Below are 14,919 nucleotides of genomic sequence, written 5' to 3' on the forward strand. Positions count from 1 at the left end.
TGATTGAAGAATTATCATCTTATATATGTATTCATACGCGTTTATCATATACATATATCATATATACATATATTTTTATTGATGTTGCGGAACCATTAATTGTCAACATATTTTAATCACATGTTTTCATTTATTATCAGTTCGCTGTAATTTATATCGAATATTTGTGTAGGATTAATATTTTCTATTATTCAATATAATATATATATTGGTGTACAACTTTGCTTCCGCCGTTTTTTTCCCGAAATTCGAGGCTTTATTGTAAAAAACTGGTCATCTTATACAGATTCAAAGTATTGTCCATCGCTGGCCACTACTTTCTCCCATCTTTCGGGTAGCGTACGAATCCCGCGTCGAAAAAACTGGTCATCTTTTGAGGCTATCTACGAATCGATCCAATTTTTTACTTCTTCATAAGACCGGAAGTGCTGGTCAGCCAGGCCGTGTACCATTGATCGAAACAAGTGATAGTCAGAGGGAGCAACGTCTAGAGAATACGGCGGGTGGGGTAGAACTTCCCATTTCAACGTTTCCAAGTATGTCTTGACCACTTTCGCAACATGGGATCGAGCATTGTCATGCTGCAAAATCACTTTATCGTGTCTCTCGTTGTATTGCGGCCGTTTGTCTTTCAATGCTCGGCTCAAACGCATCAATTGCGTTCGATACCGATCGCCTGTGATTGTTTCAGTCGGTTTTAACAGTTCATAATACACTACGCCGAGCTGGTCCCACCAAATACAGAGCATGACCTTGGACGTCAAAATCACCGTTCTTGAAGCGTTGAAACCACTCACGACACGTTCTTTCACTAATAGCGGCCTCACCATAAGTATTTGAGAGCATTCGATGAGCCTCAGCCGCAGATTTCTTCATATTGAAGCAAAAAATTAAAACCTCCTGCAAATGACGAGAATTTGGCTCGTAAACTGACATTTTCAATCGAGAATAATTTTATGATGCAGACACAAATCGACTAATGTTTCTATGGGGTTATGTTGACAGATGCCCAAGTTTATTGTATGACGTCTATGATCTATTTCGACCACCACTTACCGCTAAAGTCATCTAGGAAAACGGCGGAAGCAAAGTTGTACACCTAATATATATATATATATATCGATATCTTTTTTTTTGTAAATATGTTCACTTCAGTTTGCAATCCCATTTTATCTAGAAAAATCTGATATATTATCTGCAGGTTGAAATGCTATTAGATTTTTCAGAGATATGAAAAATCGTTTCTTAAAACGTTATCTTTCTAAATTTAGTTCCAAGATACACACACATAATACTATTATTTTAATTCCAAATAGAAAAAAATACAGTCTCTCCTAATTCATGACAATATAATTGTATACAATATACACAATATCTCCATAATAATCCGATATACATAATTCTTCACAATATCTCTGTAATAATCCGATATAATTCTTCAGAATTAGTACATAATTAGTGCGAAACACACTCATCTTTTATCTTTAATCGCAAAAAAATTACAATATAAACATAGATATTTTGTATATGCTACTAATTCGATAGAAATCTTCGATCAAAAGGAAGATACATTAAATTATCATCCGGCTCCACGAAAAAGACTAAAGTTATGTTTCAAGTGACGTTATCGCACATACATGCATATTGGAGTTGTATCGTTAACACTGCGGTTAAGAGAAAGAGGCAAAGAGTGGGGCCAACGATTTCCGAGCATATCTGACGTCTAACAACGACAGCAGTCCATTTCGTATCGGAATGAACGGAGATAATACCGCCATTACGGATGTCTCGATAATTGATTCCGTCGATAGTTTGTTTGCCAGCGAGTGCTTGACAAGTGGTTTGCTACCATAAAATCTATTCTTTTCAATAAAAAAACGACCGTTGCGTGGATTTTGAAATATATATATATATATATATATATATATATATATATACAGGAAATATTACATTATATTTACGATACCTTTGTTATAAAATACGCAGTGCGGTTTGCAGTAGTGATGTAGATACAGTGAAAATACTGTGCGATATGGTAGTGTTATTCGCGTATTATCACAGGAATCTATACTTGTGTTCGAATTAAATACGGGAATATTATATAAAAAGAAATATCGTGAATTGTATCAATTCTCTGCTTTTTCATTCCTTTCCTCATTTTGTTAATTCTTGCGAATGAGTGCTCTCCACGATTCCACCTCCAAGTGTGTCGTCCTTCGACAGTCGTATGGCGTCATCGCTGAAGCCAGTCTAATCTGTCTGACTAGTCTGACAGTGTCGTAGGATCAACGAAGATAACTGATAGTGACCAGTTGAATCGAGTCTTGTTTGGATTATATGTATTTTGTTCCTGCGGATCAGTGCATTTTTCAACAGCAGGTGGAGTCAACGAACTGGTGGAATCGAAAACTGTCGGGACTGTCGGGGACCAGTTTGAATGAAGTTTTCCTTTCCGAGAAAACATTTTCGATGGTGACGACATCATGTCATCATAGATTGTTGGTGGATTTAGTGTTGGCAAAGTGACCGCCGCCAGCACAAAAGATGATTTGTGCGAGGTAATCTTGAGTATGAGTCAGTCAATCCTTAATTTAGCGCATAATGCGGATTGTTGCCGATCGGCTACACTGATTTGGGATTTTCAGTTGGGATTTTCCTCGGGATTTTCTGATCAAGCTTGCTATTTTACCGAGTTTAATAAAATAATTACAAATAAAATAAGATTCCTTATATTAAAACAATTAACAAATTACAAATGGGCCTTTACGAATAGACGCTGTAATAATTACGCGTTTATTTCGATTGATCTAAAATAATCCTTTATAAATAATATATTTGTCATTCACGTCGTATTTATAGAGAATTGTTTTAGATCAATCGAAATAAATGCGTAATTATTACAGCGCCGATTCTTAAAGGCTCATATTTATAATTTGTTAATTGTTTTAATAAAATACTTTAGATATGTGTTTCTACTTTCATTCACAATGAACTTTGTTTCTACAGTTAATGTATAATTTCTCAAAAAATCTCATGAAATTATTAGGTCTGTTTCTTTTTAGCTAAATTTTTTGCATTTATCTTTTTTCTTTTTTTTTTAATATGGAAAGAAAAAGAAAGATAAATCATGTAAAAAGTTCAGCTAAAAAAAACAAACCTATTATCTGTTATAATCAAACATTAAATAATTTTACCTGAGCAAGAGTTATCATGTTAATTAGATTCATTGCCATTGTGATATAGATAAGCAATTAATCAACCAGATTTGAACATAATTTATATTTGTAATAAAATATATTTTAAACGACGAAGATATGATATTACGACGTTTAGTCCACGTTCCTTCAGCGTGCTACTATAATCGATGTTCATAATTTGCTTATAAAGTAATCAATTCGTTATAGATGTTTTGTACGCTTCGTCGTTTTTTAATTTCTTTATCCTTCGCTTTTGTTATACATATTTTATCTGAAATACATCTCATTATGATTAGCGTGAATTTCCATCATCTGTAGAAACAGAGTTAAAAAAATATATTATTAATATTTATAGGATATAATATAATTTTATTGAAACATTTACGTATTAATCACGCTGACGTATTTTTTAAATAACGATTACAACAAAAAATTCAATGCCAAAACATATTGACGTACATTACGGTGACTATATATCCGCATTCAAAAAAACACTCTCGTGATGACACCATGACTCATCAGAATATGATATCTCATACATTCCAGCAATATTACAAGCTTCTGTGTTGTATGAGATTATAAAGAATTTATTTATATTTATTTTACTAAATTCGGAATGAAAATATTTAATGTAGATACACATCTAATCGATTTACGATTAAATATTCATAAAATTAAAATTTATAAGTGCGATTTCTACTTCGTATGCATGTATAATGTTGGATCCTTGTTTCATTAACAACCAACAAAGTTTAAATAAATTTATCAAACACTAGATTTTCTTTTTAATCTGTTTATTTAAGTTTCTTATCAATACTGTTCTTATCAATTGTACTTTGATTTGCGAAGATTCGATCTAATTTTGTTTATTCTCCACTTAATCGCGTTATCGTTTTATAATTTACATAATTTTCTTGCTTGAAATATTTTATTGCTGTGTAAAACAAGGACTTAGCAGTGATCAACATCCGGTGATGTTGATTAGAAATAAATTATTACATTCTTCAACGATTTTATTCAATCATATTAATTGCCAGTTTTGACATTAGTCAATTTTAAGCATAATTCAAATTATTCTGTTTTTCTTTCAAATTTTATAAGAACTAGAAAACACAATATTTTCAATTAAATAAAATTACAAAATCTGATGAGAAATTTTGAGTTTGAATGTTTTGAACGTGGATAACTAAGATGAATTATTTTTAAGATAAAAATCCTTTTCGCAAACTGTTAAAAAATCCTACGTTATCATAAAGTCATATTTTCTCTGTGCTCTATCTCAATCTTTTTCTTATCCGAGAAAAGAGAAAAATCAAACAGCACATTTATATTCTAGTACAGAAGTGAAAGGATCATAACGACTTGACAAATTTATCTAAAGATCTTATAGTTATTTCTCATAAGCATTCTGCTGCATGTGGCATTTTAAAACATATTCGATGTAAAAAAAAGATGAATTTTCCGCATAGCGCATTGGTATGGTGACATTGGTACAACAGCAGCAGCCAACGTTCGACGATCATCAGTGTCAAAAAGATCAGGACCACGTGAACGGTGGTGCTGTTGTGTCTGCCGAGAATCACGCAATCGACAAGTTACACGGCGTAGCTGCGCACTCGGCGAGAGAAACCGCGGTCGTCGCTCCGGGCAATGGTAGTGTTGGAGATTCCTCTACGCAGTGCAGTGACGTAGACGACGATGAGGAAGAGGAGACGGACGTCGAAGAAGGCGGCAGTTGGATCACAAATCTGCCGGTATCTTCGACTATCGTCCAGCAACATCAAGCAGTTGCCACTACAAATGGCGATGTCGTCCTACCGAATGCCGATCCGTCGAATTTTGGTGACGTTTGCGTGAAAAATTCAACGAATGTGCATCTAGGTAACAAGACCTTCTACAAGGGTCCTGTTACCATAAAGCAATTCGTTTACACGAATCCCACTCCCATCCAGGATGCGAGTAAACTCGACACCAATTGCGCCTCCGACGTTAACATCTCGGATTTGTCGAATAAGGACAATAGAGCCGCCAACGGACCTATTTTTCCGCAAAATACTGAATTAGCTAAGGGTAATAATTAATTAGATTGTTTAGATTCGTTGTTTTTAATTTATTTTATCATCTTTTCTTTTCTCAATCGTCTTTCCTTTCCGGAGTACAGATAAATAAATCGAAATCGTTAGATAATTAAAAAAGATAAGTTTCGTTTTTAGATTTAAAATAACAGGATAATTTTATGTAAGAAAGTATGCGATTTTCGCACACAATAAATTGAATTACAATGTAAATATGTTTTAAATACTTTTTGATATCATTGCAACAAGAACTCTAGTAATAAATATTTAAATAATATTAAATCGAAAAAATCAATATCGCCTTAAAAATGTTAAAAGTGTAAAAATTTATATATCAATATAGAACTTAACACATAATTATTTGTGAACTGATTTTAGTAATACATCGATGAACTTCAAACATTGTAAGATAACATTGTAGAAACGTAAATTCAATTGGACATTCTTAGTGTACTCATGCATATTAAAATCGTTACACACAAATTAATGTAAAGATGTGTCTAATATAAATAAACAGGTAAAACAGGTTAAACTGTGAAGTTCTTAATACATTTTAATATGTTATTAAATAAAATATTTGTTTTATATACGATTAATTTATAAATAAAAAAACTAATTTAATTCTTAATGTATATTATAATAAAGTTTAGTTTATTTTTAAAGATTCAATAAACGTTGCTCGTATTTTTTGAGTTTTTTAATTATTAATTTTTGCTTCGTAATCTCGAGCTAGATATTTTACATATTTTAATTTATTTGCATTTTACTTTTATACTGATTAGATTAAATTAGTGTACAATGGTTTTAATATGCATCAGTGCGCACTAAATGCATCCAATCGAATTCGCTATTATTTTATTGTTAGAGATGTTATTTACTATTGACGTGATCGATATAGCTTCATCTGATAAACTCAAAGACGAATATCAAATCAAATTCTCTTTTTACATGTAAATATTTTAAAATATTTTAAAATGTGTCAATAGTTATTTAAAATAATGTATACATATAAATATTGCATATACATATAAATAAAGATAAAAATTGTATATATTTTCATTATCGATTAGATGAATCTGATAAGAATTGATGATATATGATGTCATATATCTTCGATTCTTATCATATATCTATCTCAAAATAATTTCGATAGTTTCTTTGAAGCGTATAATAATCAATCAAGCTACAACAATTTAAAAATTTTAATGATATAACAAATATCATTAATTCTTTTGATTAATGATTTTAACTGTCATAACTATGTCAGAATATAAGCGAGTTTCAATATTGTTAATATTATATTAAAATATTATTGAAATTTGTTTTTATACTTTTAATTATTACAAGAATTAAAGTTTTACATAACTGTGAATAGAGTAACAGAAGAGTGGCATCAAACAAGATATAAAACACGAAAGATTTAATACAATTATACACCTCTCGCTAAACACGCGCTTTTCAGCGTAATGATCATATAATTTTATCCACTACTACGTAACTCATAAATTTATTCTAATAATCGTTCTAAATAATACAGTACTTTATAATTATATATTCTAGTGACGCAATGGCTTTGGACGTGGAGATGTGCGGCTTTATCATGCATTCTAGCTTTAATACTTCTAACTACTATAGTGGTTACATCTGTATATTTCATTCATCACCCGGACGCACCGGTCTTCCCGGAAATTCCAGATTCATCAGTCGAGGGTAATTTCATCTGGAAATTTTGCAAGCACATAAGACAAATATTATTTTAGCGTGATTACAAAATTTAAATCTGCGTTCCATATTATTCTAATCTGTAAAAAGCGTGTCTGTGTTTTGTATGAATCACATATTAAAATATTTTGCATTTCCATATACTTTGCATAGTAATGTTCTAGATTTCATTGCAAAAACTGGCGTAATTGTCTGATTAAAGATTGTTATATTTAATATCAAATTAAAGAATTTTTAATTAATGTGTCTGCATCTTAAATGATATATTTATTTTCCTAATTTTCAGGTGTAATAGTAACTTCAGTACGCTTTGTCGAGAGAAATGAATGGGGTGCGCAGCCGCCCTCGGATCCCCTTAGAAAAATGAAGCTGCCAGTACCATATGTAATTATTAGTCACACCGCAACGGAGTTCTGTAGCACGCAATCAGAGTGTACATTTCACGTGAGATTTGCTCAGACTTTTCATATAGAATCCAGAAAGTGGTCAGATATCGCCTACAATTTTCTTGTCGGAGGCGATGGTCTTGCATACGTTGGTAGAAGCTGGGACTATGTTGGTGCTCATGCCTTCAATTTCAATAACAAGAGTATCGGTATTTCCTTTATTGGTACATTCAATTCGATCGTACCACCGAAAATGCAATTACACGCTGCGCAAAAAATCATAGAGATCGGTGTCAAAGCCGGGAAAATTTCACCAGACTATAAACTGTTAGGTCACCGACAAGTGTCAAAAACTTTGAGTCCAGGAGATGCTTTATATAATGAAATTAAAAAGTGGCCTCATTGGTCACCTCAGCCTTAATTCGAATGTTTGGAAGTTTAAATCGTGAATAAAATACAATTTTTGAAAATATTTACGTTATTTTTTTAAATATGTAGTTATGCATTTGTCTATTTTTTCAACTAAACTTTTTACATCATTCAATTTTTTTTATGAAAAGAAAAACATGAATCAAGTGCAAGAGATTCAGCTGAAAAGAATAGATCATAATAATTCCGAGTTTAGATAACAGTTGACTGAAAATATTTACGAGCCTACTACTTACACTGTCACAAACTGCTCCAAAAGTAAATCTTTTTGAAATGACATAATTCAGTCTTTATAGACTTGTAATATAAATAAGTTCAATTATTAGAATGTGAACCAATTAATGAAAGAAAAGAAATGTATATGTATACTGAAGATACAAAAAACATTACACTGATCAAACTTCATAACAAAATTAACACATTGATGATTAAATAAATTTGTTAACATTAAAAATCATTTTAGAAATATATGTACAGATATTAAACAAAATACAGAAAATATTACAATAAAAGAATTGAAAAGTAGTCCATTTTCAATTATCTAGTAAAGAAGAAACATATTGGAATATTCCAACAATATTGCAACGTTGTAATATTACTGGAATGTTAGATATTACTTAGAATATTCCAGAATATGTTTCTTGCTTACTTGCGTACATACTTACATATTGATTGATCATTAATGTGTGAAACACTAGATTATTCAATTCATTTGTTAATATAAAGAAATAAAGATGCCAATAGGTTTGTTTTCTGTTTCTGCATTAGTTGCATTAATTCAAAAAGTGTGCATACACGAAAGCGTTTTTTGTTCTCAAAATGGCATCAGCAACACTGTTTTTTGTTCCAGTGCAACAGAATTCAGTGCACGAGTTCACTGAACTAGCTGCAAGCTCTGGAGTGCAAGTATTAATGTATGTATGAGTACAGTTTAGGCACAGAATAAAAACAGACTTGTACAAATAGTGCGACAGTTTACGAGTAATAAAACGATAAAAATATATAAATAATAGTAAAGTCTACATACAAAAATATTTTGTGCCATCATTATCTTCAATGAAGAAATTCTTAATGGTGAAATTTCATTAATACTTTCATTTTCATCATGCAAATTTCTAATATTTTCATGTAAATAATATGGGACGCCATTTTTATCTTGCAGAACGTTTTTTACTCGTCAATTCTGAATTATACTAGTTCAGTTCAGTTTTAATGCAGTCCTCGTGCAAGAATAGAAAGCAAATCTAATGTGACAATTACTATATATATATATATATATTTTATAGTATGCCAAATTTAACAATCACATGTTAAAAATTCACTTGAATCTTCAAAAACATCTTGTATATATCTTAAAAAAATATATTGTATAATAACGAGTCTCTAATTTTTTTAAATAAAGAATTATGTATATGTGTCCTGCTTTTGCTCATCTTTTTTTCCATTCTTTTTTTCCAGCATTATTTTATTTTTATTTGTTCCGCATTACTAATTTATTGTAATAACCCTTGTAGAAAAGTACTACTGAGCACTAGAAGTATTTTGAGCAGTGATGGGTAAGATACTCTTAAAATTTATCTAGATACAGATATCAGACACTTTGAAAGTATTTTTTTATTATTTTCAAATACATTTAAGATACTCTTAAATTAATTTTATTGTAATATGTAAAAAAATGTATTAGTTATTAAATGAATCGTTCATTTATTCATTTTTGTTACATTTATATAGATATCCAGCAAACGAGAATGGAGTGAAATGAATTGAAATGGATTCAGATCTTCAGAAATATTGATTCACGAATGTTAAAATGAATGTTTTTCAATTCTAAATGCATTTTTATTCATTTATAGGAATTGCATACCTCTATGCTTTTCTAAAAATACCTTTTTCTATGTACAACACATACATTGTGAATACGTTCGATTCAAAATTTTGAATAGGAAATGCAGTTTTTCAATCTAATTACATCCAATTGAATCTAATTGAATCTAACTGAATCCAATTGAATCCAATTAAATCGAAAAAAAATATTCGCTATTTAAAATACGCATTCGGATAGAAAAAAATTTCAATCTATTTTAATCCATTCTCGTTTGCTGGGTAATTGAATAAACTAATTATCATAAAACGATTTAGGATAAGAATTATAAGACGATATTATTACATCATAATTTTACAAATTAAAAATGCTTCAAGCATTATGTGTTTCCAGCTTAACTATACATGCGTTAGAAATTTCATAATCTAAGATCTGGCTGCATTCAGCAGAAAAAGCAACTGTGTAACTGTAAAATTCTTTAATATGATTGGTTTTTATCTCTATTAAAGAATTTTACAACAGTTGCAAATTTGCTTTTTCTATTGAACGCAACCAGTGTGTAGAAGCCATAACGCATAGTGCATAAGAGAATCAAACCAACCAGAATCCTATCTTTCCTTTTATTTCACGAAAAAAGAACTTTTTGAAGAACTCAAGTGGATTGTAGCAACCGTAGCCAAGAACATAATAGGCTTGTTCTTTTTAGTAAAATTTTCACGTTTTTTTTCTTTTTCTTCCTTTTTTCTTCAGGAAAAAAGAAGAAAAGAAAGATAAACTGGTGCAAAAGTTCAGCTTAAAAGAACAGGCTTAGTGTAAATATATATAAAAGTGAAAAGCATTGCGTATAATTGCGATAACATACTGAAAACAACCAATCATATGTATGCTTAAATGCACTTTTCTGGGTATCATAGCGTTGGAATATTGGAACAGCCAATCAAAATTGGCTAAAAATTATGCCCAAATCACTCTCCTACTGCAGCGTATTTACGGGAACGCTTCATCTTATATATTTACATCATGGCATGGAATTAGTGTACATATATTCATCGACTATAATACTTTTTTTTAATGGATTTTGAAATGTAGTCTGCTCACTGAGCGATTCTTACTTATGAATCCGTAAATAAAAACCAATCACTCGCTGAGTAGGTTGGCTTTCGAAAATCATAGAAAAAAAAAATCTGTTACAAACTTTTAGTCGTATATATCAGTTGTCCACATCGCTAATTGGCTAATTTAAAATAATGTAATCTCATTGGTGAAACAATGAAAAATTACTAGGAATCGGTAAGTTGCGTGTGCAATTGAACTGTGCAAGTGCGCCACTTCCGCCAATAATATTAAAATGGATTATGACTAAAAATTTGACCAAAATGCGAGAGACGAAGGCTGGTTTCTTGGTCCCGATTGGTCGCGCGCTCTGTAAGGCCGAAATCAGACTACACATTGAAAAATGAGATTGAAAGATTGAAGTTTGACCAATCAGAACAAAAAGGAGCTAAAATTTTTTGTCCTCATTGGTAAAATTTCAATCTTTAATCTTCAATCTCAATCTTCAATGCATAATCGCTGTCCTCAAATTTGGACACTTTCGTATGCAGATTACGTATATACGATATACAGCCGCTATTTCATTTATGCGTTTTTGTCATAAAGAGTGCTTTTCATTCTTCTTGACATTCAGAAAATGACAAAGGTAGAACGACACTTGTGTCGACTTGTCATCAAATGGAAAGTACCCAAATTTTTCAAGCCTGATGATTGGCTATAGGATAGAGAGATTCAAGGATCTTTTTGGTTTGCACATATTTGTCGTACGACAAATGATATCGATGCAATAGTCGATCAGCCTTCATTACGTGTCATCGTTTCCGGTTTCCCGTATAAAATCGAAAGATCGCGAGTTTTGCTCGCGCGTCGCCTTCTCCACGTTTTCCCGCGAAGCCACGCACGTGTTTTTCGAGGCGTAGCCGCACCGGCGATCAAAATCATACGGGAAGGGGGGACGAGACGCGAGGAAACAATTTCGAAAGGCATTTTTTTTTCCTTTCAAGAGAATACGGGAAAAATCTTTATAGGTTTCCGGTTTTTCTTTACGTACGAAATTACGTGAAAGAGCGAAGATTAATAGTGAACAGCCATGCGGCGAGTATCGACGCGTGCGGTATGTGTGCGTAAACGGCGCGTCGATTGCGCATTTCGAAGATGGCCATTTTGGCGGGTGACGTGTTGCGTGCGCGCTGCCGAGCGGCCATAACACGTATTCGCGGCGTGAACGACGTGCACGTCACTCCGTCATTATGAGAGGTCCGCCGTTACATGTACGCGACCGTCATGGACACCTAAGACCAAATCAACGTCATGGAATGTCGAGGAAACTTGATCGACGAACGTACCGGTTAGACCGTGGACTCACAATCGCATACGATTGCTAGGACACGCTAGAAGGGCGAGGGAGAGGGGGCAAGGCACTATGGGAGCAATTTGCGACAGGCGCATGCGCAGATCAGTTTACAGTTGGAGCTTGAAAGAAAATGGCGTCAGCTAAGTTTCTGGAGGAAGCTCTGAGCACGGATGTCGATGAATCCGCAGTGAATGCGATAGTGGGCTCCCTCGAGACGCAGCTTGTGACGTCCACGCCGACCGTCGCCGGCCATCAAGCGAGTTCCGCATCGGTCAGCCAGCAGAATCACCAGGTGAACAGCGCTATTTCCAACGGGGGCACCATCACCGCGGTACAGCCACAGAAACATGGGGTTTCAAACGGCGGCGGTGCGACTACCGTGAATAGTCTAATGACTCAGGAGGTCACTAAGTCGATTACTACCAGCACTCTGCTGCCTGTGAACGTGGTTACCTCGAACACAGTGGCGCCACAGGTCATCACCACGCAGCAGCAGCAGCCGCCGCCGCAGGTACAGCCACAGCAGCAACAGCAGCAGCAGCACACACAACCGCCAGGAATATCTCCTGCTACTTATATCAATCAAGTGACGACTAATCAGGTGTCCAGTAATCAGACTACACATATACCAAGTTTGACCAAGACGCACGAACCAGTGAAGCTCATCTATCCCACAGTCGGACAAGTTATTGCCACTACGGGGGTGGCAAATGCTAATAATAAGCTCTCCTTTCCCGCTCAAACTGTCGGGCAGTTAGCAAACGGTACTTTAGGTATAACGTCGCAAGCAGTGCTGCAGACTACAGCGAACGTTGTTACTAATGTTGGCTCTGTGAGCCAGGCGGGGAGCCAAACAGTGACCGCAGTGAATAAGCCAACAGGGGCAGCTTTAGTGATTAAGACAAGTGTAGCGCCTGGCATGGTTTCTGTTCCAATGTCTGTACCAGTCTCTGTGGCTGGCAATGCAGTCAGCACAGCATTGCAGGCTAAGGGTGGGGTTACTTCGACGATAGTACCCAGTAATGTTCAAATCCTTAATGTAAATACAATGCGTCCTGCAACGCCGGTAGCGGGACAGCAAGCTAATAAACAAGTTACACCAAGAGTGGTGATTGGACAACATCAATTGGTTGGAGCTAGAGCTGGAGGTCCAGGGGTAAAACGTTCCATTTAGCATTTGTTACGATAAATGATAAAATTTCTTTTCTCTTTAATTTACACACCTGTATAATATGTATATTGGAAAAGTATATTGGAATTTAGCTTGATAATTTTATCTGTGTATTTGGATTTCTATATTTACATGAAATATATTTTTGTTAAACTAATTTTGAGTTGTATTTAAAATTTTTTAAATATATAGAATTTTAATGTTTATATTGCTTTTCTTCTATTATTAATATTTACTATTAATTTATATAATTAATTGTTCAAAAAATAACTTTATTTATTTGTAATAGAAGATAAACTATAAGAAAATATTCTGATAATATAATTAATGATTATTATCTTCAATTTTTAGATAACGTTACAGGCACTTCATAGCCTTCAAGCTGGTGCTCAAGGTCATCTGTTATTAAAAACAGAAAATGGACAGTATCAGTTACTAAGGGTGGGTCCAGCTCCAACTGCGGGTACTCCCACTGGTACTGCTGTTACACCGAATAGTATAACTGGCAATGCAGTAGTTGCTGCACCATCTCCAGGCACTACGTACCGCCTAACTTCAGTGCCGACTGTAAGTAGGCTGAATACTCAGTTCACTGGCCCACCACTCGCCACCCTAAGAAAATCTGTTCAGGTGACGCACTTTTATACCTCTTACAAGACTCGTTGTAGTGCTACTGTAGATATTTATTAGTTTGTGATTTTGTTTTCTGTGGAATGATGTTATCAGTAAGCCAATATATTTTATGTTTACTGTTTGTCCACATTAAATTTAATTACGACATAAAACTTTTACTATTAGTTTATTTATTGATTGTTTGCAAACATTTTGTGCATTATATACTTAAAAGGCATAGTATAATTTTTATAAATATTCTACATGCACATTTTTTTCTGAATGCAAAAGTTTTATGAGCAATTTTGTTATTGTCATCTTTAGTATCTATTTTTGTCTATATTCCACATTTCATTGTAAAAATTTAACATAATTAATAACATCTCAATATTAGCTTATTTTTTGGGATGCATTTCTCTGGTAGTACGTCTAAGTTTTATGAAGTAAATGCGTTAAAGTTCAATGTCTATCCAATTTAATTGCATGAATTATTGGTTAAAGGTGTTACGTAGAAATTGCTATGTTAGATGAAAGATAAATTATTTTAAGAAAGAATATAATTGAGGATATCTATATATATTTTTTATATTTACCCTTTATTCTATATTTTTATACATATATTTTTTTAAATTTTATTTTTCTTCCTAATGTTATAGTACAAGCATGTGATTTTCAAAATTTTTATGAATCTATTTTTCATAAGCCTATTTTCTAATTGGTATTGAGAAATAACAGTAAAACAAACAATTTTTTTTCATCTATCTTTGTCTATCTCTTTACTATTATATTATATATTGAATAATGATGGTATATAATAGTATAATTTGATTAAAAAATTGGCATATTGCACAATTACTTTCAAAAAGACTTTTATACATATTCTTACATAGGTAATTGAAATTAGATAAAACTTGATATAATATTCTGTGAATTATTAAAGTAAAACAATCAATGAATATTGTTTATTTCAATAATAAATTTTATAATATGTCTACACATAATTAAAAAAAATTGCAAAATATGAGTCTGTACAAGGTACAAGTGCGTCTAAAGAATACATTTTAATATTATATGTACGTGTATATATATATATATATA

The 14,919-nt window shown here is 32.8% G+C and overlaps 2 protein-coding genes across 3 annotated transcripts in view; both read left to right on the forward strand.

Moving 5' to 3' along the window:
• The first annotated feature begins 1,987 nt into the window (after nt 1–1,987).
• Nucleotides 1,988–7,801, forward strand: LOC108687713 (peptidoglycan-recognition protein LC-like). The gene is made up of 4 exons (XM_018193633.1): nt 1,988–2,558; nt 4,667–5,267; nt 6,833–6,982; nt 7,281–7,801. Exons 2-4 carry the CDS (start codon nt 4,676–4,678, stop codon nt 7,799–7,801), a joined length of 1,263 nt encoding a protein of 420 aa, XP_018049122.1. The 5' UTR covers nt 1,988–2,558; nt 4,667–4,675.
• Nucleotides 7,802–11,567: 3,766 nt separating this feature from the next.
• LOC108687715 (transcription initiation factor TFIID subunit 4) overlaps nt 11,568–14,919 on the forward strand; it is a 7,661-nt gene continuing 4,309 nt past the window's right edge. Inside the window, exons 1-2 of one of the 2 annotated variants that reach the window (XM_018193635.1) lie at nt 11,568–13,194; nt 13,561–13,839. In XM_018193635.1, coding sequence (XP_018049124.1) covers nt 12,169–13,194; nt 13,561–13,839 — 1,305 coding nt within the window. In that variant the 5' untranslated portion in view covers nt 11,568–12,168. The remainder of the gene's footprint in view (nt 13,195–13,560; nt 13,840–14,919) is intronic. The other variant, XM_018193636.1, reaches the window with a different exon arrangement.

Source organism: Atta colombica, unplaced genomic scaffold (genome assembly GCF_001594045.1).
Source record: "Atta colombica isolate Treedump-2 unplaced genomic scaffold, Acol1.0 scaffold210, whole genome shotgun sequence".
Taxonomy (NCBI): domain Eukaryota; kingdom Metazoa; phylum Arthropoda; class Insecta; order Hymenoptera; family Formicidae; genus Atta; species Atta colombica.

Coding starts and splice junctions, on each gene's coding strand:
- LOC108687713 (XM_018193633.1), top strand. CDS start 4,676: ATGGTGACATTGGTACAACAGCAGCAGCCAACGTTCGACGATCATCAG. Junction 5,268..6,832: donor AAATACTGAATTAGCTAAGG/GTAATAATTAAT, acceptor TATATATTCTAG/TGACGCAATGGCTTTGGACG. Junction 6,983..7,280: donor TCCAGATTCATCAGTCGAGG/GTAATTTCATCT, acceptor CCTAATTTTCAG/GTGTAATAGTAACTTCAGTA.